This window comes from Pteronotus mesoamericanus, unplaced genomic scaffold (genome assembly GCF_021234165.1).
Source record: "Pteronotus mesoamericanus isolate MK-2021 breed Mesoamerican mustached bat unplaced genomic scaffold, CSHL_Meso_final contig_73, whole genome shotgun sequence".
In the NCBI taxonomy this organism is placed as follows: domain Eukaryota; kingdom Metazoa; phylum Chordata; class Mammalia; order Chiroptera; family Mormoopidae; genus Pteronotus; species Pteronotus mesoamericanus.
Window position 1 is genome coordinate 34,638,235 of NW_026555245.1, and position 25,897 is coordinate 34,664,131.

The 25,897-nt window shown below is 37.6% G+C and overlaps 1 protein-coding gene across 2 annotated transcripts in view; it reads right to left on the reverse strand.

Annotated features, from left to right (window-relative positions):
- MLLT3 (MLLT3 super elongation complex subunit) overlaps window positions 1-24,741 on the reverse strand; it is a 260,452-nt gene extending 235,711 nt beyond the window's left edge. For both annotated transcript variants that reach the window (XM_054583208.1, XM_054583209.1), the window contains exons 1-2: window positions 24,510-24,741; window positions 22,958-23,138 (exon numbers count right to left, since the gene is read on the reverse strand). In XM_054583208.1, coding sequence (XP_054439183.1) covers window positions 22,958-23,138; window positions 24,510-24,521 — 193 coding nt within the window. In that variant the 5' untranslated portion in view covers window positions 24,522-24,741. The remainder of the gene's footprint in view (window positions 1-22,957; window positions 23,139-24,509) is intronic.
- Between the last annotated feature and the right edge of the window lie 1,156 nt (window positions 24,742-25,897).

Genomic DNA, 25,897 nt, shown 5'->3' on the forward strand with positions numbered 1-25,897 from the left:
AAAAATCCTCACCCAAAGGCATATTTATTGATTGGGGCATAAGGGAGTGGAGAGAGAATCATAGATGTGAGAGAGGCATCCATTGGTTTCCTCCTGTTCACCCCAGCTGGGATTTGAACCCACAACCTAGGTATATGCCCTGACTGGAGATCAAACCCTCAACCCTTTCTGGTGTGCAGGACGATGCTGCAACTAACCATGCCACACAGCCAGGGCATCTATTTCATGCTTTTGGATTATCAGAGAAGGGAAGCAAAGAAAACAGGAAGACAATTACGACAGGTAAGGTTCCTGATGGACCACTGCAATCCTACTATTCCATACAAACATACTGTTTTTTAAGAAAAACTATTTCATTCCTAACAGCCCTTTAAATTTAAACATCTGCTTATTGTTCTGAGGCACCATTTAAAAATCAACCAGGTCCACTTTTGTCTCCACAGCATTTGTTTTACTTCTAAATAATTTTTAAATTATACTTATTTGTTGGACCAATGACAGCCATAACCAACAAACCACAATTTATGCCACAAAATCCAATCTCAGCCCAGATCTATTTTTAGCTTCACAACAGCTTGAGCTAAAGAAGAACTTCATTGCATTGTTCAAGTTGAGTCATAAACAGTCTCCAAAAATAAAAAGCAAAACAACATAAAACGCTGTATAAACCTAAAATGCTGCAAAATATGTAAAGAGATTTGGGTTCAAACATCTGCTACATAAATGGAAACATAACTGTGTTCATCTTCAATATCAACTTCCCCGTTTATGTTCCTACAAAACTCCATTCTTACGTCAACTGTATTTCTTAAGCAAACTGTTCTGAAGTGTATCCGCTTACAAGTCCATTTCCCTTTCCCCCAACAATTTTCTAAGCTTTTCAAGGGCAAAGAAGTCATATTGCTGAACAGATGTGTAAATCTGAGTGAAAAGTACAATGAGCAAATGAGGCATTTCCATCCCACCCCAAGATCACCTAACCTAATTCTTTAAAACAGCTTTAGCTTTACTTCAACCCCTCTAGTTGATTCAAAAGGTAACGGATAATTGACATCAGTCCTTCTTTAAGGGAGGAAGACTATAGCCTCAGTGAAGCACGGCTCAGATCACACCGTCTTCTGATGATAGGTGACACATCATTTAAAAGAAATGACACAGAACCAAACGAAGTTCTTTAAGTACCAGAACTGATTATTAGGAAATTAAATCTATTTTAAGTTTTAGCTAACCTCTCTGATACACAGTACATCTCTAAAACTCCATTTTTTGGATGTGTTGAGTCATTTAATGGGACCAAATAAAGGTGATGCACTCAGTATTTGTCCAGCAAACCTGGTAGAAAAGCTAACCAATCAGAGAGAATCAGAACAAATTAGAGTTGCTTTCCTGGAACCTTATTCATCTGCTTTAGGCTTCTGATTATTAGGTGGGGAAAGGGAAACAAAAATTAAAGGAAAAGTAACATGTTCAGCAATCAAGAGATACATTGAACTTCCATTTATCGAAACGACTGGATTTGCCAGAATCTCCTTGACTGGCACCACACAACGATAACTGATGCTTACAAATATGACAAAGTTCCTCATATGCTTTTGAAATTTCTGAAGAAAATTAAAATACATTCTCAAACATTGTAATAACAGGATATTTACAAAAAAAGAAAGCACAAACACTACCATGTTTCTCTTCATCACCTGCAATAAACATCACCAAGTACTGATTACTATATTGAACCAGGCATATGCCTCAGAATCCTTCTCACTAGACCAACCTGGAAATAGGGACATGACCTAGAAACATAGTATAAACAGAGCAAAACAGTGGTAAGCTTATGACTTTGTGTCAAAAAGGCCTGCATTTAAACCTTAGTTACACCATTCGAAAACAGAGTAACTATATAACCTATCAACTAAAAAGCCACCCGTTTTGAGAGCAACACAGGACAACAGGCATAGAAGGACCACCCCAGCAAACAGGACACGTGGTCACTGTACTCAAGTCATATGGACCTTGAGAAAGTTAATCATGAGTGTTGGATCCACATCTGTAAAATGTGAATAACAGTATACAAAATTAAATGTTCAGTTACTCTAACTTGCTTTCCTACCCCCTTTTCAACTATATAACCCTATATTCTATTATGCTAATCTAAAGACTTCAGAAACTCTAAGAACACCACACAGACTTGTGAATGGAAACATCAGAGAGATACAAATCCATCCTTGAGAGATTCAGAATATTTTTTAATCCACACAATTCTCTTTTTTATTATTTATTTACATTTAAAGAAATCAAACAGTTCAAATTCTGACACCTAAGCAGAACTAATCACTCAGAACTTTGTTTCCACAGCTTTGCTTTTTATAGCTTCATGAAAGTATTAATCTCATTGTACTGTAATTTTTCTTTTTACATGCCTGATGCCAAACTAACCACTCCTGTTCCTGATGTTACTCTCAATGCTTAGAACAGTTGCTGGCATATAGTAGGGTCTCAGTGTTGGCTGACTAAATGATCACTGCTTTAGAAATATAAGCCTTCATTACCCAGCCCTAATCCTGCTGCACATTCTCAAACCACAAAGATGTAATGCAACTACCTCTGTCCCTATCTTTGCCCATCTGAGTTTTCATACTCATGGTAAATGCCAGCAATCCAGAATGTTTCCTCTCTATAGAGTGGTTTTACCTGTATCTCTAAGGGGAATCCTTTTTTTTTTTTTTTTAACCTGAGAGCATTTTTTTCATTGGTTTTAAAGAGAGAGAAAGGGAAAGAAGAAAAAAAAAATCAATGTGAAAGAGAAACATCAATTCATTGCCTTCTGGTATGTACCCTGACCAGGGATCGCACCTACAACCGAGGTATGAACCTTGATAGGGAACTGAATGCACTACCTTTCAGTTTACAGGACGACGCTCCAACCAACTGAGCCATACTGGCCAAGGCTAAAAGGAATCCATCTTGAAATCCAATTAGGTTTCAGGCCTTTAGGAAATTCCCATTTTATATCTTTATTTACACACTTCTGACCCTTCACACACTTTTATTAAACTCTAAATGTTCATTCAAGAAAGACAACTGACTGCCCCAAGAACATATTTATCTCCACCAGTTTCCACTTCTTTTCTCCTTCTCCCAGTGAACTTTCTTCATCCAATCAAAACTATAGAACCTTCCCCCAGAAATTAAGGTACACTTGACAAAGACTATCCAAATTACTGGAAGATCAGAATCCAATAGGAAAAAAATTAAAACCAAAGTAAATTAATACAGTCTTAATTTGATAGCACTGAAATACCTTCAACGTAAAATTGTTTTAAATTGTGAAGATGCCCCTGGGGTCCCTAAGGCATTTCTAGGGTTTCTTTAAAAAATATATATATATATATATATAGTCAGTCATAGACATGTTTACTTTTTCTCTGCTCCACTGCCCCAGACTCAGACTGCTCTGGGGCTGGGGGTTCCAAGGCAAAACAATGAAGCATTTGACAACCTCAAAAGGTCTGAATAACATTCTGGAAACAGTCAAACTTCACTTTGAGCTGCTCATTGAAGTACAGACAAACCATGATACACAGCCCACCTTGAGTTTGGAGTATATGCTAGGTGAGACTAACAATTTAGGCACTTTCCATTCAAAAAAAAACCTCACCCCACCCCCCACAGATGACAGATAAAGAGTAGTCATGAAAAATTTCTTCTTTGTGTTTCCTAAAAGCCATGAAAATTTACCTGGCAAATCACCCACCACCACAGTAAACAACGTGTGACTGCTTGTTGAAAATATAACTTATTTGGAAAGAAAAATATCTGCTGTAGCAACAGCATGTGGTTTTTATCCCAAGCTAAATAACAATATGAATATGAAAATTTAAAGGTCTATTAAAATAGTATTGGAAACTTTGTAATTTTCACTGTCCCTCCCCCAGAGAGTTTCATTTGCTCCACAAAAAATAATTTTAATCAGATGGGAATAGAAAAAAAGTACAAACAAGAGGAAGTATAGTTTCAGTGTGAGCAAAATATTAAATGTCCTGAAAGCAGACAGATCCTCAATAACGTAGCTTCAATAAAAACTTCCTAAATCCTTTCCTTTTTTGTTCCTTTGAGAAAATGGTGAAGCAATTTGCATTTACAGCTTAGTTCCTGTTTCCAAAATACTCCTTTAACTTTTTCTTTTCTCTTTTTTATGGTAGGTATAAATAGCACCAAATTGTCAAATCACAGCTATTTTGTGTGCTACCTATACAAATAGGTCTGATTTCTGGCCAGTCATAAAACAATTACTGCCCGGATTCCTCTGGCTCTTTGATATCCAGCTTGTGCACAAGGCTTCAAAGCCAGCCTCCAGGACTTTTCTTGGGGCGCTGCTGAAAAACAACCTCAACAGAAACACAGAAGATAGAATGTTCCCGCTCCTATAAACACACAAAAGACATAACTACAGAAGTAAAACAATTCAGCAGGCTTGTGGTAGGGCTTGTCCCCCACCAAGAGAAAAAGATATCCCAGTATTCTGGTTTGTTTTTTAGTGATGCTGGCCAGCTAGAATTTCTTCCCCTCGTGAGTACAGCTATTTTCCCCATTTTTTTAGGCCTTCAAAAATTAAGAATCACTTTGCTTTCAGAGATAGTTTCTGATTTACTAGAATAATTTATCCCATGGGAACTTACTGCGATAGAACAAAAGTTCAGCTTCTTGAGCACATAAATAACTATATAGCATAGTATTTATTCAATGTTGCAAAATTCATTCAAGCTAGAAACTTTGTATAAGGTTAAATTTGGTTAGAATATCAAATAGAGGAAATTTATGTATGGGCGACTGTATGTTTTGACTACAGATTAACAAAATTTTATTCTCACATGGCTTATGAAAAATCACTACATTATATATGAGGCGGCATATATACAAATACCTAACATATACACAGCACACACATGAGCTAGGAGTACCAGTCAGACTATTTCCTATTAAGCCAAAGGAAAAGCAATGGATCTACCACAAGGAAGTAAATGCTAAGTCTCATTAGAGAAACACAATTTCATATCTTAGAGAAATGGCAAATGTGACATGACTATAAAATCTCCCATTGCCCCGGTTCTTATATAAAACTTTATTAAAGTAGATGTATACACCCCTATACCTATATCTATATATCTGCACCTGAAAAGAGAAAGATGTTACTTTATTTTTTAATTCTTCCTACCAATGGCATCACGCTAAATCAGTTTTTCCTTAACCTAATATTTTGGCAGCTCTCTCATACTATGCCAGTTACATGGGAAAAGTATTTCACAAAGTAAGTAGTTGGCAAACATGTGATTCTGAATTAAAAGCACAGATGTTATAGTCTCTCTCTGTACATAAAAGATCATTTTAGATACTATGCATAAAAGGTAAGGCAAAAGACTACCTTTGAACACAAAACCTCCCTCTTATTTCTCCCCTTCTCTTTACCATTTGGAAGAATCAAGCACTTTTAAAACAGTGATCCAGATCTGATTTTAGCACTCCTCTATGATCTTATCCAAGGAACCACTTGTTTGTGTTTATCCAAAGACACAGAGCCATGTCTTTAAAAATCTAGACAATAAACCGCCTTTTAGAAGTACATAGATGAGCCCTCTCATTATAACCCTAAAACTTACCGCTCAGGATTGGAGCCACCTGTTCACAGCTCTCATCTCCAGAGCACAGCTTTTCTCTCTTAGGTCAAAACTGGCACCTAATATCGGTATAAATTTCCTCATAACAATGTGATTTTGTAATCTCTCAAATTTAATTATATTTTTACTCCAGATTTTTTTTTAGCCAAGGCCAAATGCATTAACATACAACAAAAAATCTCAACTTGAGTGATAAAATGCCTTAAAAGTAACCTTTAATCCATGTTATTAACTGATTTTATTCCATTTTGGAATGTTTGAAGTAACTCATCTAAGGATTAGTTAGGCTTTTTTACACTTCTTTTTATCAGGACTCTACCATTCTTGATTTAGTTTTGAGAGAAAAGGGTTTGCAAAACTATAATAATCTCACAGCTGGAGATGGCTGGAAAGTCCGTTAGTGCTCATTGTGCCCTTAATTTGCAGGAAGCCTTTGTGCTCTTCTCCTCATTTTACATGCTGAGCAGTTTTCACTGATAAAGTACTTATAGACCAGTTATTTCGGATTAATGAAAAGCCCAATAAAATTTTATGTAAAATGGCGGCGAACTTTCTCTTTAAAATACAAAAATATATCTTCAGTCTTGATTGTGTGAAAATCTTAACCCTGACAATTTGTCTCAATAGTTTTCATGGGAGTAGGCGAAGGCAGTCCTAAAATTTTTAAGTAGTATTATTTTCAGACAGAGAAGGAATCCAAAACTTTAGACTATGAGTTCAGATTGAATGACTGAAGCCTCAGGACAAACACACTGGTTTAATCACATAGCAGTAGGTTTCAAAATCTTGCCCACCTCGGCCTTAACAGTCAAGTATCCCCTGCCCTTTAAACCTATAGCAATAATGCAGACACACTAGATTTTTTAACATGATGACATCAGTTTCGGGAGTAAATGGCATTGTTCTAATTCTATACTGAGCCAAAATGTGATTTTAAAGTCAATGACTTGGTATTTCCTCTGAACTTCAAACCCCCACAAAGGATATTTAAATATTCAGTTAACACAGTTTATACATTGAACTTAATTTTCACACTTTTTCACAATTTTCACAATTCTCTAAAGGTCTTTACAGACAAAAAGCAAAGTCTAACTTTAAAAAGTCCGAGTTAAAGTTTTAAAATCTGTCTATAAGCAAAAATGTAGAAATACATCATATTCTAAGACATAAAACTGTACTGTAGGAGTGCCAAAATCACTCATTTTCTGCTGCACTACCTCTCTATACATCAGAAGTTCAAATCAAAATCGTAAGAGATCCATAGCTAACATAGCAAGTTTATCTGCAAACTAGAAATGATAGTGTCTGAAACTAACAGGGTTAAACAATTTCTTTTGTGAGGCTACTGGCAAAATCTACAGCAGCTGTCTAACTTTGCCTTTAACGATCATAGCAAAAGCTCAAGGAAGTGATCCAATACAGTGCTTAGCGCTTGGTCTTTAGTAACCAGATCGTTCTATTTCATTTTCAGCCAAGGGAATGGAAAATGAAAACAAAATTATTCCTCAGTCAGTAAGTTTACTTGACAAGCTAATTTTTACAAACCTTTAACTTTTACTCACATGTATATCCACAAGAGCTGTTTCTTTTTTGTGTGCAGACAACCTTAAACCTTAAAAACTTTTAAATACTAGCTATACAAAATAAACTTCAGATGGCTATTATTTCTTAAACCCACCTATAAAGACTACTTGAAAACATTTTAGCTATTCAAGGACTAACTAAAAGAGCTAAAAAAAAGAAAAGGCAAACATTTAGTCTTTGCTGTAAACTGTTGAGCCACAGATCTTTGATTCGATCAGCGAAGAAAACTGCAGAATTCATACTACTTTAGATGATCTAAAACAGCTATAATAATTTAAATGAAAGAAAAAAATTCAGTACTTCAAGGATTACAATCTTCTACCTAAAACTACATATATTGTTTAAAATAAACAAAAAGCTTTCTCTTCATATATCATAATCCAACATTTGAGGTACCTACTCCTAAATTCTTCCCTACTTAGTCCATGGAAAACAGGTATTTCAGGCCTCTAACTAATCAGAACTTACAAATATTTATTGTAAATAGAAGCCCAACATTCTTCAGAAAATAATTTTCTGAACAACATAAGAGGAACAAAATAAGGAAATCAATGACCCAACAAAGTTATGTTATCATTCTGGTTAATAACCACAGGTTCATACTAGAAAGAAACACCAAAATAATTATAAACTAAGTTATGTAGAAATAGTTGTGACTGCAACATTCCACATTTCAATATTTACAACGCATAAGTAAATACATTTTATTCAAGTAAGTTTGTCTAAAGAACAATTTATTTTTTACACAAGGCATTCTTAATCCAGTATTTAATTTATCATTCTAATCCTGTTTACTTCCACAAAGGTTTGGCCCAAAGCAATTTTAGTAAATTTCAGGCCAAAATACATTTATGCTACCCACTGCAGGTAAGATAATGATGAAAAGCATATCTGATACACTTTGTGATTATAACAGGCCCTATATTTTATACTCCCTCAGGTAGAAGAAATATGGCTTCAGCTATTTAACATTCCAAAACAACTACTAGGTGTTGATTTCTAAAGGAGAAAAACTAAAACAAACAAAAAACACCTATGAATTAAAACACACAAATGGGTATTCCTGAATTGACATATATGTGAATGGCTTACTTGTTTTAAAAAGTAAACCTCAAATACTGGGTTAATATGTGTTCCTTGTAGGGATTTAAACCACAAATTCTTCGAATAAAATTAAACTAATTGATTTGCAAGTAATTAACGATGGGACTTCAAGAACATAAAACTATCTGTACATATTCTCTATGGCTTGAGACTTTAACTGGCTATGTTCAACATAATACTTAGTGGGTCTTGGAGCCCACTGCCTGTAAACTCTCCCATGGAGATTCAAGACCACCCATTGAAAATAATACAACATTATTGCCTCGAGCAAGAAGCTGGTACATAGGACTGGTTATTCAAGTCTTTTAAATACTATTTTATTGAGGGATTGTGGGAGGTGGGGGAGGGGGAAAGGGGGATTCATGAGTGGTGAGGGAGGAAAACTCGGACAGGAGGAAAAAACCAGTAATTTCTGAAGCAGTGGTTCCTGAAGTACCCCCAACTGCTCATCACACCCCCCCACCTTTTTAAACAGCTACATAAACAAAGTAGTAAGTGCTCAGTTTCAGAGAGAATTACATTATACTCCATTTGAACAGGCTACAGAGTACTTTTATTTGAAAAGCTGCTTCTCCTCTGTATAAACAATTTTACTCAGCAGCAATTTCAGACAAGAGAGGATAGCTACGGAGATGGGAGGTGGAGTTAGGAAAAACCCACTCAGTGTCTTTCAATGCCTCAAATAGTTGAACCAATAAAGATCCTTTCGAGAAAACTTTAGGTCTATTTTTTTTTTCTCCCAGTAAGCAAATCATACAGGAGGGCTTTTCTTTTCTAGGGTACTGCACCCTGTCTCTTTAAATTCCAGGCCTGCCCCATTTCCCACGCATTCAATGAAAGCAACACGTTTGCTGGCCTCCAGCCCACAATGTCAAGTAGTTTTCGTGCTATTGAATTTCAAGATTATTCTTTTGGATCATTTGCCCTTTAGTTTTAAGCACGCCGAAGCAAAAATAATGTCTTTCTACAATAACGTAAAGAAAACTGAGGTCTTTACAAGTCTACAAGTAGAGAACACCTTGTCCGTTAGTTCCCCTTTCACTGTAAAATATGCTCCCACTCTATATACTCTAAACAAGGGCCATTTACAGGTTATCTTGGTCTACTTCAGCTCTGTCTATCCTATAATAAAATTCTATTAGTATGTTTATTTAATTTAGTACCAAATTTGGAATCTCTAAACCTGCAATATTCAAACCAAGTGTCCTTATTACTCAAAATCTCAACTCTTCACTTGGTCCCTCAAATATTTTGTTATAATGCATTTTAAAGTGATTACTTTATTTTCTATATTTGCAGTTAAGACACCTACATAAATTAATTTAATAATAAAAGTAGCAAGCAAATATCATGAGCTATAGTCATTGTGGCAAACAGAGTTTATTGTCCTCATTCTCATCCACACCTTAATCCCAAAGAAAGGAATCAGGGCACTATGAAGCCCATTTAGAAGACTCTCAAAAGAAATTGAAATAGTTAAATAAATACTTATTAGAACTAAATTAAGCCTCTGGAAAATCATGTTAGCCCAAGTGCTAACAAATAGAACTTAAAGTAGCTAATAAAGAAATGCTCAGACCACAAACATCAATTTTCATTATTCATATTCTAAGGTAGAATTAATCTGGCTAACTATAATTTATGAGTTTTGTAAAAGCATCTATTAAAGCATCTTATTTTTATTTGACATATAGTTTTGCTATGTATTTCAGCAAGTACAGTTTTAATGGCTATTCTTTCAAAAATATTAAAAAGATAAAGATGTTTCCCACAGATTGCAATATCATGAACTAAACCAGCCAGATTTCAGAGTACAAATTTTAAATTACACCTGTTAAGACAACTAAAATTAAATCCCTTATTTTGCAGAAATCATTACTTTTAGTTGTATCTCAGGAATTTGCAAATCAGTCTATCTGCATTATACAAGAGGGGAAACACCCTCCCCACCCCCCACCCCCCCACCCCCCTACTCCCCCCACCTCCGCACCAGACCTATCCTTCGGAGGGCAGGCCCTTTGTAGGACAGGCTTCCTCCACTAGCTAAGTGTTCTAGGAATCCATGTGTATCAATGTACCAGCTGGCGCTGTTTTGAGAGACGTTTTGGTGGTGTGTTTGGCGTTAGTGAATTTTTCTGAAGGCTCTTCCAATGGGTTTGCCCATTTCATGGCGGGTGATTTACAAGTAACCTGCCCACACTGCACTGAGTGTTCAGCCGTTTTTTGGCCAAAAACGGCATGACCCCTGACCCCACACTCCCTATTCACGGAATCTCCCTGACTTTTATTTTGTTGCCCCAGATGAAAACAGTCCTCAAAGGGAAAAATTTTGCCAATATGGCAGAAACACTAAAAGGCATCAAATTCGAGGAGTTCAAATTGTTTTGAGCAGTGGAGAAAAACATCTCAACAGGTGTATTGCATCAAATGGAGAGTACTTTGAAGGTGACTGAAGTCTAAACATGTAAGAATAAATACACATTTTTTTATAAATAAATTCCAGTTTTTTTGGTGGGGGGGTCTCCCCTTGTATACTCACAGCTGTAAACCTTCTTTTGCCCTGCCCCATATATAAAAAAAATTACATTTTAATTTTTTTAAACTTCTGGTTATTTTTGTAGTATATACAGGTGGGCCAAAAGTGGATTGGATTTACAGTTGTGAATATGTGAAACAGTTTTATTCTTATAATATTACTTATTATTGCATTATTTTCTATATGGACTATAAACCTACTTTTGCCCCACCCTATAAATATTATTTATGTTTGTACAATTACGCATCAATTCCCCATCCAAAAGGCACCACTTTCTCCCTGACCTAGACTTATTATTTTTGCCTTGGTTTTGGTAGTAATTTCAAGTACTTTTTATTTCTCATAATTTAGTGTTTAACTTCCAAAATATATACAAAGACACAAACTAGAAATGGGCCTTTTTTCCAATTACAGATCCCATTTATTCCTAACTTCATCATCATATACTAAACATGATTAGAGTCCTTTTATTTGTAGTCAATTTTTAAAGTTACACTCTGAAAATTTTTATAACAAAGAATTTTATTATAAAGAATATCTTAGATGAATCATGTGCCTATAAATCCAGTTAATCTGTTAATTTTACAACTGTAATTCAACAATAATTATTAAGAAAGTTAAGGACATGATTTACATAAAGCTTAAAATTAACTCAATGAAACATTGTATATATATTCATTATACTATTAAAAGAAAACATCCAAAATAACAAGGTAATTAAAACTTTAAATAACAAAATATAAAAATGTTCTTTGGGGAAGACATTCCTTTATATATTCTAAATGATATTACTTTCAGAAAAAAAGGCTAAAAAGCTTATTGCAAACATGTTTATATGTACATTTATCTAGTTTTACTTTCACATAACTTGTGTCATTCAGGAAAGCATGAAAAAAATCCAACAAATTTCACTGATGACAAGAATTTCCTCATATCCCACCTCTGAGAGAAAACTTCTATTAACATTTTGCTATAGTATTGTCTTCCCATCTTTTCACTGACATATTTTTATGTATCACACAGTTACCAAAATATGGATAAAGATGAACAATTCTTATATGAAGAAAATGGACTGAATTAAGTACTAAAATCAATGATAAACCAAAAAAAGAGCTTCTACAGAAAGATACTACATCAAATAGCATTAACTACAAGCTACTGTGTAGGCTTTACCACATAACAACATTCTCACTTATTTGCCGCTCTCTTTAAAATGTCTGCATTTGTGTGTATTTTTTATACAAATTAAATCCACGGCTTGAGTTAGTCATTAGATAATTCCCTTTAACAAGTTGGAATGATAACCAGAATTATTTTTCTTTGACCTAAAAGTGATGGAGACTGTTGCAAGTAAAGAGTGGAAGGATACTTGCTTTTCAAGACAACTTTAATTTTATTGATAGAGAAACACAAGTAGTTGTCTGAAACATGACACTTCATAAAAGCAAACTGGGTGACAAAATTTCAAGGTCTGGGCTACATTATATGAAATATAAATAAATAAATAAATAAATAAATAAATAAGTCCACTTTCATGAAAAACCCAATCTAATGACCTGGTCAAGAACCGCACTTAAAGAAGCAGTTTCAAATAAACACAGGGTGTCTTGAGTTCTCGGAATGCTCCCACCTACAAGTAGTTGGTCTGTGTAAATGGCACCAGTATAATCAGAAAATAGTTTTTCATAACCAAAACTTCATCACCTGGTCAAATACCCATGTTATCGTCCACTTCCCTGTTATTACAGCAAGTCTTTTTACCCATTTCATTATTCACTCTTCATTTTAAAAAGTTAAAATTCCAATATACAGAAGTCCATATCAACATTTTAATGTTTTCAGAAAAATCATTCTCCAAACACTTACAAAATGTGAGAAATTAAATACAGCAGCACACATCTATTGTTTAGCATGACAACTAACCAATAAACAGATAATAGCCAAAAAATGCGAGTTATGTCATCGTTAGATTTCAACACTAGATCTATGACACACTCAGAATTTATCATTTTTAAAAAACTAAGGAAAAATATTTCAGAGCTGGGAAAGCCCACAGAGTTTTTTCAGACCAAACGCATCCCTCCTACCTCCCAGGCTTAGGCCTTTATGGCTGCATTGCTAAATACTGTTCCTAACAGTTACTGGAATACATCTGACTCCTATTTTTAAAGCTAAAAGCCTAGTTGTATTTCATAAAGTAAGTAGTAAAAAAATGATAGACCTAGCCAAGTCTCTCAAATTTGCGTCTGGCTTTTGAAAAAGCATCCAAAGTAGGTGAAGGAAGAATATAAGGAAGAAGAAAAATTCATTTTGCCTGTAACATAAGCTAAAACATTTTAGAAAATGTGATTCTCAGCCAACACAATGTTTTCTGCTAAATTCAAGTGGTGGTTCTGTTTACACAAAGTCAATTATTAGAGGTACTAAAGAAATGAGTTTTAAAACAGTGAGTAATGATTTACCACTTAGGAGAGTGGGAGCTAATGTCTAGATTCTAACACTCTTTTTCTGACTTGCAGCATCTACCTTTATGCTTCATTGTTGCCAAAAACTTCCAATGTCTAGACTACATTGATCAAAGGTATACTACTATCCACAGTGATAGTATCAGTCCCATCTGATTTGATGTGTATCTCTACTGAAATACAGGGAAAAGAACAGGTATGTACACAAGGAGAGGTAAGTGCTGGGCTGAGTGAAGCATGTAACAGGTACATCGTGCTAGATGTTCCATGTGATGAGGAAGATAGTTTTCCACTGCTACTTACTATTTTTGTAGACAGGTAAGGAAAAAAAGTCATACAACAAGCATCTCTGAGAAGACGAATGTTATTCAACATTTTGAATAACCCATTGCACTAAAAGCAACCAAATCCCAACAGCCTAAATGCTCTAATTTTCACTGATTCACTACAAAACAGCTGCTTATAATACAGGAACAGGGAAAGAAATCAAACAAAAGGAAACAATTTTGTAAAATAGAAAAATATTTCTTCAATACAAATAAAGCTTTCATTACTCAGCAACACATATAGTGTATTTTGGGTAAAAGGTATGGATGACATGAAGTCTACAATAAACCTTGTTTTTAAGCATTCAAAATGTTATAAATATTTATTAAAATAAATAGATACCTGGAATAATCTGACACTAATCTCTCACCAGGCCACCCTGGGAGAGAGAAGAAAGAAAGAGGGCATAAAATCTATCTGCAAAAATTACAGGCATCATGCAAACTAAAATATACCTAGAAATATCAAGAGGCAGGTAAATCTCCCTACTCTCTAGGCCACTGCAATTGCTAATATATTAGGAAATTTTTAATGTATTTTTGCTTCTTAAAATCAATAAATACATACAGCATTTGGCCTGGTATTGATGGAAAAATTAATATTTCTGCTAGAAAGGAGCAAAAAAATCTACATTTGGTAAAATTAAATATTTTAAATTTATTTGGCTGTGAAAATATCAATCTTCTAACATGATTAATAATTCTAATTGAATTCAAATAATCATCTTTATAATCACTTATGAACATTTTTTTAAATAAAAGGACCTCAGAATTAAGTTCAAAATAAGCCATAACTTTCCTTAATAAAAAAAATGATGTGTTGATTCTATCCAAAAAGTTAATTGTTAACTACAACATACCTACTAAGTCACACCCAAATGCTAGCCTTATCTTTTTAAAAATTCAATGATAATAGCTTTCTTCAGGCCTCAACCACTGCAAAGTTATCAAACTGAAGTTAAAAGAATCAGGTCACGTAACATTATTTCCTAAAACAAAGTTCTGCATCCTTCGTGGAACTGCGACCCTGCAGGGGGCAGGGGGACTCTAGGGGGTGGAAAAATCAGGGGGATACCTACCGTTTAGTAACAATTTTTTCCTAATGATTTAATCTCAAAAGAAAACCTCAAATAAATCCATAAAACGAATTTGATTTTGCCTGAAAGTAGCTATAGAACTTCTTCCTTTTAAACAGTATCTACCATGGTTACCACCACTTAATTAAATCCTAGATCATGTCTACAAAAGCAGTTATTGCTGAACATTTGTCTGCTAATATAAGTGAATAATTACTCAATGTTTTAAAAGTAAACATTTACCGCCATTTATTACTGGTTATCTTTGCACTGGCACACTTGTGACTCATTGTGTCTACATGCAAGATCACTTCACATTTCTAGGCTGCTGATTGAAAGTAAAATGAGAGGGTAAACAAAGATGAAGAATCTCAAGTGTCCTTTCCAGCTCTAAAAGACACAAGCACATTGAAGGCAGGGACCTCCTCTTTCTTTTATTTACATCTCCCCCAATCTTTTCAGTGTGTCCTGCACATATCAGGTCTGTTGATTAAGCACATTACCAAGACCACAAATTGTATTCTTAAACAAAACCCAAAGCCAAACAGGAAGGCAAACAAAATAGATAATTTTGACACAATTTAAAACTTGTATATGACAAAAAGATACCATACATTAGGCTACCAGAGAAAGAAAAAAAAAAATAGGACAAGATCTTTTCAAGACAAATAACAAAGGATTAACATCCTACAGTTAAGGAAAAAAACAAACACCTTAACAGTTTTTTTTAAAAAGATATATAGTCAATAAAGAGGAAATCCAAATCGTCAGTAAACATATAAAAAATGCTTAACCCACTAGAAACCAGAGAAATGTTAATGAAAACAAAAAGATCCCATATATCAACTAAATATCAAAAATAAGAAATCTTAAAATATCCAACATTGGCAAAGCTGTAGAGAAAATAGTACTCATTCTCCAACAGGGTATAAACTGAATACAAATGAAAATGTACCCTCAACTCAGATTCTAGGCCTATATCCAAAATCTTGTTTATTTGTACAAGGTAACACATTCGAAGATGTTCACTGCACAGAATGGAATATGACCTATATATTCCTTAATAAAGGAACAGAAAAATAAGCATAAAACATATTCCTACAATGAAATATTAAGCAAAAGAAATTAACAAGAATGGATTGGCTCTCTGTAGATGACATATGGAAAGGTTCAAAAACATTGAGTCTGGGGGCAAAGCAAAATGCAAAATTATTCACTCATGAAGATGTTCTGGAACTGAAGAGTGGCAACTGGTGCACAACCTTGTGAATATACTAAAACCTATTGAATTTTACACTTTAAAGGAGTGAATGTTATGGTACGCGAATTATATATCTCAATTGAAAAAAATGGTTTTCCCAGTATTGATACTCTTTGTGAATATTTTAAGACATAATATCCTATTACTTGTAGTAGCATAAATGTGCAAATGTACATAAATAAATGGAAGAAAGGCTGAAGAGTTGGAAGAAAAGGTTGAGAAGCATTTAAAAATTTTAGCTGAACTTGTAACACGTAATTCCCTAAATAAAAACAAGGAGGCAAATATGATAAAATGTAAACATTTTCATTTTTAGTAGTGGGGATTTAAATGTTCGTTATACCATTCTTTCCTTTTATTTGCCTGTACTTTTTTTTTTTAGCAATACAGGAAGGACACAAAACAGGCCTATTCCAAATAACAAATGGTAAATATGTAGTATATAAATAAAGATGTATCATTCCTAATCAAATAAGTACAAATAAAAATAAGATATCATTTCATCCAGCAGATTGGCAAAGAAAAAAAAACTATTAATTCCCAGCACTGGCAACCATATGGGGAAATGAGTTGTCTCCCAAGCCCTGAGAAAGTATAAACTGATACAGTCATTTTGGAGGAATCTATATACCCTGACTTACCTAACTCTCTTCTGGAAATTTAACATAAAATTATTGAAAAGCCATAAAAATGAATGTCAAGGACATTCAAGTAGCATTATTCTTATCAAATTCAAACTGAGAACAATCTAAATGTCCAAATAATGTATAACAAATCTACACTCAATGGAATACCATAAAATTCAGCTTTAAAAGGATGATATACCACTATATATCACGAGAGTAGAGATGTTCATCTGTGCTTTATCCCCAGCTCCTAGAAATGTTCTAGGAATATCGGAGGAGCTCCACGAAAACAAAAATAAAAACACATGTTAAATAAATTAATGCTAATTAGTAATTAATATTTATGTGTATATATGTATATACATATAAACATGTCTAGCAAAGTATTACTTATTGTTATATATGAAGAATTTTGGAGTAACTCCTTTCTATTTATATGGTTTGATTTTTCTACAATGAACACATTTCTATAAATCAGAAAATAACACAATTTTCATTTGCATGTAAAAATATAACATACAGGTTCTTCATAAAAGATGCTCTATACAATTGTGCAATGTAATTTCTCAGTTTCTATGGCCCTTAAACAAAAGTTTTTTTGTAATGCTTTGTAATGCTTACAAACTACCTGTAATATCATCAATGGGCAATTATCTATCCAAGGACTCTTTCCAGACAAATTATAGTTCCCAAAATGAATACATCACTACAAACAAGAATAAGGAGAACCACAAATATGAGAATAAAAGGTTAAAGCATTAAAATACATGTTATTAGTCAGAAGATGAACTAAAGAAATTCTCGCCATAGGTGAAACAAAATGTTTTAAAGGAATATTAATTCGTGTAACTGAAACAAGAGAATTCCTCTTTCTACATATTAGTTTCTTCTCTGAGGAATAAAAAACATAAACTCAAACAGAAAGTATAAAAACCAAAGGAACAAAATCTAGAAATCTATATTATTTCCATTAGGGCAATGTAAAACATTGTGTTTCAGAAATCAAATATGTTCTACAATCTGGTCAAAGAGATTAAAGTCCAGTGAAGTTCAGTAGTATATCGAGCCCTTGCTTAATTTTGTAATTGGTATAACTGAATTTAACATCTTCCTCCCTCCCTAAGTATCTAAGATTTCCCAAGTTCTCTTTTGAAGACTTAAGTCACTAAGAGATTAAAAAAATAAAGTCTACAACTTAGAAGTGTAAAGACTGTGTTAAGTAGTAGAAGTCATCTGTAATAAATGACCATAAAAAGAGCTAAAGGGCTAAGAATGGTCCATGGAAGACCACTGGAAGGGAACTTTGAAGATTCAAGTGAAAGAACAAAGGATCTTTACGATAAAATTATGAAACCGACTGATATCCCTACACTCTCTACCTCACAGAGGTAATTCAACAGGGGGTTACCTAAAATAATAGATGTGAAAGGCTTCTACAGAACTCAGATAACACAGCATAAAATGGACAATAGTGTTAAGTATAAAATATATCTAGTAAAACCCAAGTTTGGGATTTCCTTTTCTGAAAAAAACCATTAGATAATTGTTACACTGGAATTTAACCATGCAAATGCCTTGGAAGATGTATCTTTTCTCTTTCTATTAAATGAGTGTTTTATTAGCAACAATAATAATGATTTTTAAAAAGCAGCTCCCACATATTAATAGGGCAGTTTATCTGTGCCAGGTTGCATGCCAAATATTTTATATGAGAGGTTCTTCGAGTGTATAGTCTAGGGACTCCAGGATCCCCAAGATCTTTTCCAGGGATTGGCAAAGTAAAATTATTTTCATAGCAACTCTAAGACATTATTTGCCTTTTTTTTTTTTCACTCTTCTACCCTCTTTAGTGTACAGCAGTTTTCCAGAAGCTACCTGTGAGGTACTTGTTCTATTCTATCATCATTTCTTTAACACAAATAAGAACACAAATGAAAAAAAGACACAGATGTGACTTGCTCAGGATTACACGAGGTGTCTCTTAAATCATCACGTGAATCCAAGTCTGTAATTCCTAGCCTCAAACTCCTTATGACTGAGCAACAATATTTACTCAAGATAGTTAAAGATCACTTTTCCATAGCTACATGTTAATCCCTTTTTAAAAGGCAATGTTCTATACTGGGCCTTTACTCTCTGCCTTTCAGTCTTAAAAAGCAATGAGTGTTCACTGGAGTGCTTTAAATATATAGAATTAACTTTTTTTAAAAAATCAAGCATTATAAAAATAACCCCCCTCACCACCAGCACCGTAAGCACCTTGTAAAAAAATTATTGGTTAAGAGTTTATCCCCATTCATCCAGGACATATACATATCCTGAATACATACATATATTTTTTATCTGTTTAAGTACATTTTTTAAATGGATTACACTGATTTAGCAATTGCCTTATTTCACATAATATATCGTGAAGATCTTCCTGCATCTACAAATAGATTTACCCTCTTTTTTAAGATTACCATCATTTACTCCTACCCAACTGAGGTCCCCTATATGGCTTGCTATTAAAGAGCAATCATAAGAAAGATGATGTGTCTTTGTGTAGTTGTGAAACCAACTCTGTTAAAAAAAATTCCTAGAAGTAAAATTCTGGGTCAAAGGGTATAAACATATAAAATCTTACTGGATTTTGCCAAATGCCCTCCAAATGTCTGTACCCAATTTACATTCTCACTAACAGCATATGAGATTTCCTCCAGCAACTTAGTTTTTAGCTGCCTTAGAAAATTCCACTATATGTTGCTTCAAAATGTGAAGTAATAAAACTGTTCTCACTGGTCGTCTTAATTTCATAGAGAACTCTACACAATCTTATAACACTCACTAAATATATCAGTATAGTCTTCCATCTTTATTTTTTCCTTATACTTTTTAAATACTTCAGAAGAAAAACACACCAGGTACACACAATATCTGCAACTAGTAAACTCCCAAATTTTAGATACCCTGATAAAAAGCTATTCGAATTATTTCAGAAGACCATTTAACACAAATTAGAACTACACAGTAAAGCTGGGCTCAAACACTTAAAGGAAAGTTATAAATGTGGATTTATTATGCTTTATCTGCCCACTCAAAGGACTAAGGCTACAAATAAAAAGCTATCAAATCATAGCAGTGGCCAAATTTGCTTACATAAAATAATAAGCAACAGATTTCATATCATAAACGTCAGTGAACAGATTGTAATAGTAAGGATGGCTGTAATTGATAGGAAAGTTCATTCAAATTCCCATCATACTGAAAATGAAAACATTAATATTTTAAATGAAATGTTTTGAATGTGACTATTCATTTCAGTCATATCTGACTATTATAAATCTTTGGTACTAATAAATAAGATATGGTCTTTTTTTGCAAGTAGATAGTTTTAAGATGCATTATACTCTGACCTGTCTATTCTGTAACAGCTAATGGATATTCCAGGCTTTACCATTTCATCAAAATCTTTTTTTTAGGACTTTGTGTTAGTAGTTTTAATTTGAAAGTCTCCAATACATCTTTGGAACAGAGAAAAACCTCATTAATTCAAGTCCAATTAGCTCAATCCTGATATGCTGTATGTAATTCTCATTAGGCAACAAGTTGATAATACTATAATTTCTTCCTCTACAAGTTCTCATAATATTACTGTGAAATAAAGGAAATCAACTTGAAAATTAATTCACTTTTTCAAGCCAAAGACTTATGAAACTAAGGATTCATCCATCTCTGTGGCTGAGGAGTTCATCTTCTATTCTAAGATCCATTTCTGTTTATCTGCTACCATATATAGTGAAAGTGATTTAACTTGTTATTAGTAGTCATTTAGAGTTTAGAACATGTGCAACTCCTTTTAAAAATTTTGTACCCAGATTTTTTACAAAGCCATTTTTGCAGTTTCTCCCATTTCCAATCCTATCATTTACAGATCTATAGTATCGCAAATACAGCACATTAACAAGTGTATAAGTAGATCTGGAAATGCCTTGCATTCTTATTCTCTGCCTATTCTTATCAGTTTGAAAGACATTATAGGCCAAAAAATAAGTACCAGGATTAAGTGGCATGTTTGGTGTTAAGTGAATTTACAACTATTCCCAATAACACAGAAACCTTCTCTTGCAATCTGAATCATGTGTAATTACAGTATGACAAGGTCTCTCCTGGGCTATGTAAGCTGGCATTTTTCCCAGGACTTGTCACATCATGGGAAGCACACATACAAATAAAAATCCAAAAATAAACATTTTAGAACAATGGCTTATAGACTACATAAAGAAACTCTACAGTTAAGATTAAAAATTGAAGATCCCAACAGACAAGTTGACATCTCACTGGAGACATCTGCGAGGACATAGTATTATCAAGTGGCTTACCACACCCGGCAATAACTCCCAGGTGTGAGCTGTGTGGGCAGCACCCTCGCATTCCCTCAGGCTGGACAGAAAATCATCAGGTATGGAAAATAACGGGGAACATCACCACACACACTCACTGAGGCAGAGAAGAGTGGTGAAATATGGGGAGGCTGATTATACAATGCCAATCCGTTGATTATTAAGGCATCTAAACAAAGTTATCTTAAGAGCTACATCTTCTGCCAACTAACTTAGTTCTCCTAATTCAATAAATATGGCATTTTTTAAAGTGTATTTCACATCGAAGTAAATAGCACCCAAGTAGTCATAATACTGTGTACCAAGGTTCTTAGAAGGTGGTTTCTTTTGTTTAAACTCCTCTGCAGTGGCTCTATGGACACATGGAAAAGGGAGAGCAATATACCAAAAAGCATCATGCCCAGCCTCATATAGTGACAGAAACTTGACAATACTCATCCTTACCACCCTTTTAAGGAACTATGAATACACTATCCCTCACTCTATTTTTATAGAAAATGCTAACAAAATCTAAATGTTGTTTCCTACAGGCCATGTATATATTCCTACCCTTCTTTTAGAAGCTGGGTTCATTTATTAACCATCCAGCAAAACCCATCAAATTCAACTGTTCAAGTTTTCAAGAGGAGGTATAAAACAAATCACTAAAGGCAAAACATACAACCCTACGTCCCATTACATGAGCTCTGGAAACAAAAATAAGCACTAACACAAGTCTCTGCCACCTCTAAGGCACACAGCATTTCTCTTTATTCCGCCTCTGAATGTTCAATAATTTCCCTGTAGCTCTAAGCAGAACGGATGTATTATGATGTTACCCTAAGAAACAGCAGGAGTTCTAGATGCCAATAAAGATTACAGATCAAATGGAAGATAACTACTAACCATTGTGTCGACTTAGATAAATAAACCTGCTCACAAACAAAGCACCTTATTGTATTTATATTGTTACCTCCACTAATCCAACTAAAACAAGCAGACAGTAGCTTTCCAGGGGCTGTAGGAAGTAGAAATCAGGATTTCTCAAACCATCTCTCAATTTCTTTTAAAATAACACGGGGTTTCTTTTCTTCAAAACTGCCCTATCCTTTATGGAAAATGCTTGGGACCCAAAGGCTCAGCCCCATTATGCAAACTAGATACTAAGGCTAAAAACCAAAGTGGGAAAGGATGGGAGCACAGGGTCCTCAGAAACTTAGACTCGACCTTTGCAAGGACCCTCTTCTCTGCAGATCACATTGTACAGACATTTCAGAAGGTTGTTGAAAATCGAATGAGTGATCAAGTGCCATCCGGGGCTAGGGACGAGAAAGTCTCCTGATTAAACATAAAATCTTGACCGTGTAGGCTGGGGGTGGCCAACCCACAAAAAGAAAAGTCTGTGACAACTGGTGCTCAATGCTTCACGTACAGAGAGGAAAGCGAGAATGCCCCCAAAAAGAGGCGACTTCTCAAGACGGAGCAGTAACTACATCCCACGCATTTTCTGCCAATAATACAGGTAAGCCTCAATTTCTCTAGGGACAAAAAAAAGGCTCAGCTGTTTATTCCCTCCGGCCCCACTCCCCACACCTTCAAACCCAACAACTAATTGCACCTTCCCCACGGAGCCCGCAGCTAACCCCTGAAGACCGGTGAGGGCTGGCTTAGGATGAATAAACACTGGACACCTGACGGTCCTTTCTCTGCGGTGACTTTCACCAAGCCGAAGTCGCGAGCGCGAGCGCGGGCTGGGGCCGGGGCCGGGACCGGGACCGGGACCTGGACCTGGACGGCGCGGCGCCGCGCACCCGGGTCCCGAGGCTCAGCCGGCAAGCGCGACGCGGGGGGCAGGGAGAGGGGCAGGGGACCGCCGGACCAAGCGATTGTTTCCTTCGCCAGTCAAGACATTTTTTTATCAAGCTCCTTTTGTATTCGAGCCCTACCTCTTTTTGGCCTAGGAAAGCTTTCGTGCAAGTGGAAGACGACTTTCTCCACAAAGTGCTGTATGTTACTGTGTTCCGGACCGCGCACGAACACCATCCAGTCGTGGGTGAAGCCCTCCACAGTGGGTTTTTTCCTCACCTGGGCGCGGTGCCCCAGCTCCAGCTTCACCTGCACGGCACACTGCGGACAGCAGGAGAGACAGCCGTGAACAACAGGAAGGCGACCGTTCGACATTGCACATAGCGCCTGACATTTTTTTTCCTCCTTCTTGAAACGCACATAAAAGGAAACGGCGGTGCCCTCCGCATCCACGTTTCACGCGCGTGGGCGCCCACACCCACACCCCCAAATACCCCACCGGCCGTCCCGGCCCCCGGCGCCCCCGGGCCCAGCATCCACGCCCCTCTGGATTGTAACGGAATGTTACCCCCAATTAGAAAGGGGGTCCAGGGGTCGGGGGAAAGAGGGAGAGAACACTCAGCCACTACGAGCACGACAACAAATGCATTGGAAACAAATTCGAAGACAATTAGGAGACCATGCCGGGGCGATTTCCCAGCGTGGGAGGGGAAATAGTTGGGACTCCGAGGGGGGTTAGGGCAAGCCCCCTCCCCGAAAGTACGGCGGCGACAGGCACACGCCGAGGAAGTCTTTGTGTACGTGTGTGTGCGTGCGTGTGGAGCGCTGTGCCAGGCTGAATGGAAACTACAGGCAGCCTCTGCTGATGGGCACAAACTCCCGTCCTCTTACCACGGGGTTCATGCACAACATAAATGAGACGTCGTCACACACATACACACGCCCGCAGGAAAACACACCGAGACATCCATAACTTAAGGCTCCCCTCACCACCACCCGCCCCCCCGCCAGCGAAAAGCTCCATGCGATCGGCGAGGCCAGCCTAACGGAGCCCTCGTAATGCACTTCCAAGAACCAAAGTGGCCCCAAAGTACGTCCCACCCACCCCCAAAAAATGAAATTAGAAAGGCAAGGAGGCAGGCGGACAGCCACCGAGCCTCGACTGCGCGCAGCCCGGCGCGGGGGCAAAGTTGCGTGCGGCCCCGCCGCTGTCAGCCCGCTCACTTCGGCTCACACACGCGCGCCGAGGAGAACGCACCATCGTAGCGGCCGCCGAGGCTGCTCACCGCGTCCCCGGACTGTGCCCGCGGCTCCCGGCGGCGGCTGCGGCTGCGGCTGAAATATGGCTGAGTTATTATTCGCCTCCTTCCACCGTGTGTGAGTGTGTGTGAGTGCGCGCGTGTGAGCGAGAGTGCGCTTCTTGCGATTGCAAAGAGAGGCGAGGAGGGAGGGAGGCGCGGGGGGTGGCGGGGCGAGTGTGTGTGAGTGTGTGAGTGTGTGTGTGCGCGCCTGGGGGGCTGTGGAGGGAGGAGAGCGGAGGCTGAGGGAGAGGCAGCAGCTCCCTGCAAACCGTACCAACCTTTTTCTAATTGAAACCGCGGAGCGCTGGCGCTGTCTGGGCTGCGGTGGCGGCACAGGGCGAGGGAGGAAAGGGGGGGGGGATCTTTTATTATTATGTTTGCATGTACTTACCGAGCTAGCCATGCCTGGGGGCCCGGAGGTTTGCTGGGGTGTTGTGAGGTACCCCCCTCCCCGCCCCCCTCAGCTGTAATTCATGAAGAGGCTGCTATGAATGAGAGCGCGCCCAGGAGCGGAGGGTAGATGGCGGACATTCTCTGCCTTTTTCCCCCGCGTTCGCTTGCTCGCTCGCTGGTTATTAAACTCAGCCCCAAAAGCAAAAGCAGCAGCAGCAGCAGCAGCTCCAGGGCCAGAGGATGAGATTCCGGAGCATGCGCTGTGGCGCCTGACACCGGGGCTCCGAGCCTCACGGGGCGGAGGGAGGGCGCGCGGGCGGGGCGGAGCGCGCGGGGAGGCCGAGCGAACGAGCCAGGGGGAGCTCGAAAGAGCCAATCACCGGCCACCTCCCGAAACCCCCGCGGCCGGCTGCGCCACACTGAACGCCTCGCTTAAAGTAACAGGTTCCTGCTGGGGGTGGGGTGGGGAGGGTGGTGTTAAGGGCGGGGCGGGGAGGGGGCGTTGGAGTGGGTCGAGCGGCCAGCTGGGGAGCCATCCCAGCCCCTGTGTAAACTCCCTTCGCCCTACAATAAAAAACGGATTAAAACTGCTGGAATGTAGCCACTGCTTACAGCCCCCAGCAGCCGGAGAAGGGGTGTTAAATCAAGTCTCCGGCGTTAGTAAGCACGCTTGGGGGAGGGAGGGGGCTTTCTTTTACTTTCCACCACGTCCTTTTGTGGTTTTGTGCTGACAAGGCAAGAACTCACACCCAAACAAACTTATTTAACGACTGAGCAAGAGAAATACCAGCCTACAAATAAGCATCAAAAAGCAATCTCTGAAGACTATTATAACCGGCAACAATCCCCTGGCCCCCTTCGCTATCCACTCACAGGCATTCCCCCACGTACTCCCCGCCCTTCGGCCACCGCCACCGCCACCGCCACCGAAAATATAAAAATGAAATGAACAAGAGAAAAACAAGAATGCTATTTTCTTTCAAGGGAACGCCTCCCGCGTTGGTAGTCCACGGCTGGGAGACAGCACGTAGCAGAGCCCAGGTGAAGGCGAAATACCTGGGAGTGCCGGGTGCAGACCCTCGGGGACCGGGCTCGGGGTTGTTTTCTTCGGGATGTTTCCCCTCCTGACAGCCTGCCGGCTTGCATCAGAAAACAGAGGATTGCTGTCTGAGGACACGAGGGGCAACCGGGAGTCTTACTATATCAGATAAAGTTAATACTGACTGTAATGTGCATAAATTGGATTATAATCTTTAGGCGTATTGGTGACAGCCAACGTAATCCCATCTCTGGGTATTAATCCGGTTAGGTTCCCCGAGTGACAAGCAGTCGCGGGAGTGTTCCCAGAGTCGCGCGCCTGCAACGTTCCCACTCTGGTTGTTTGGT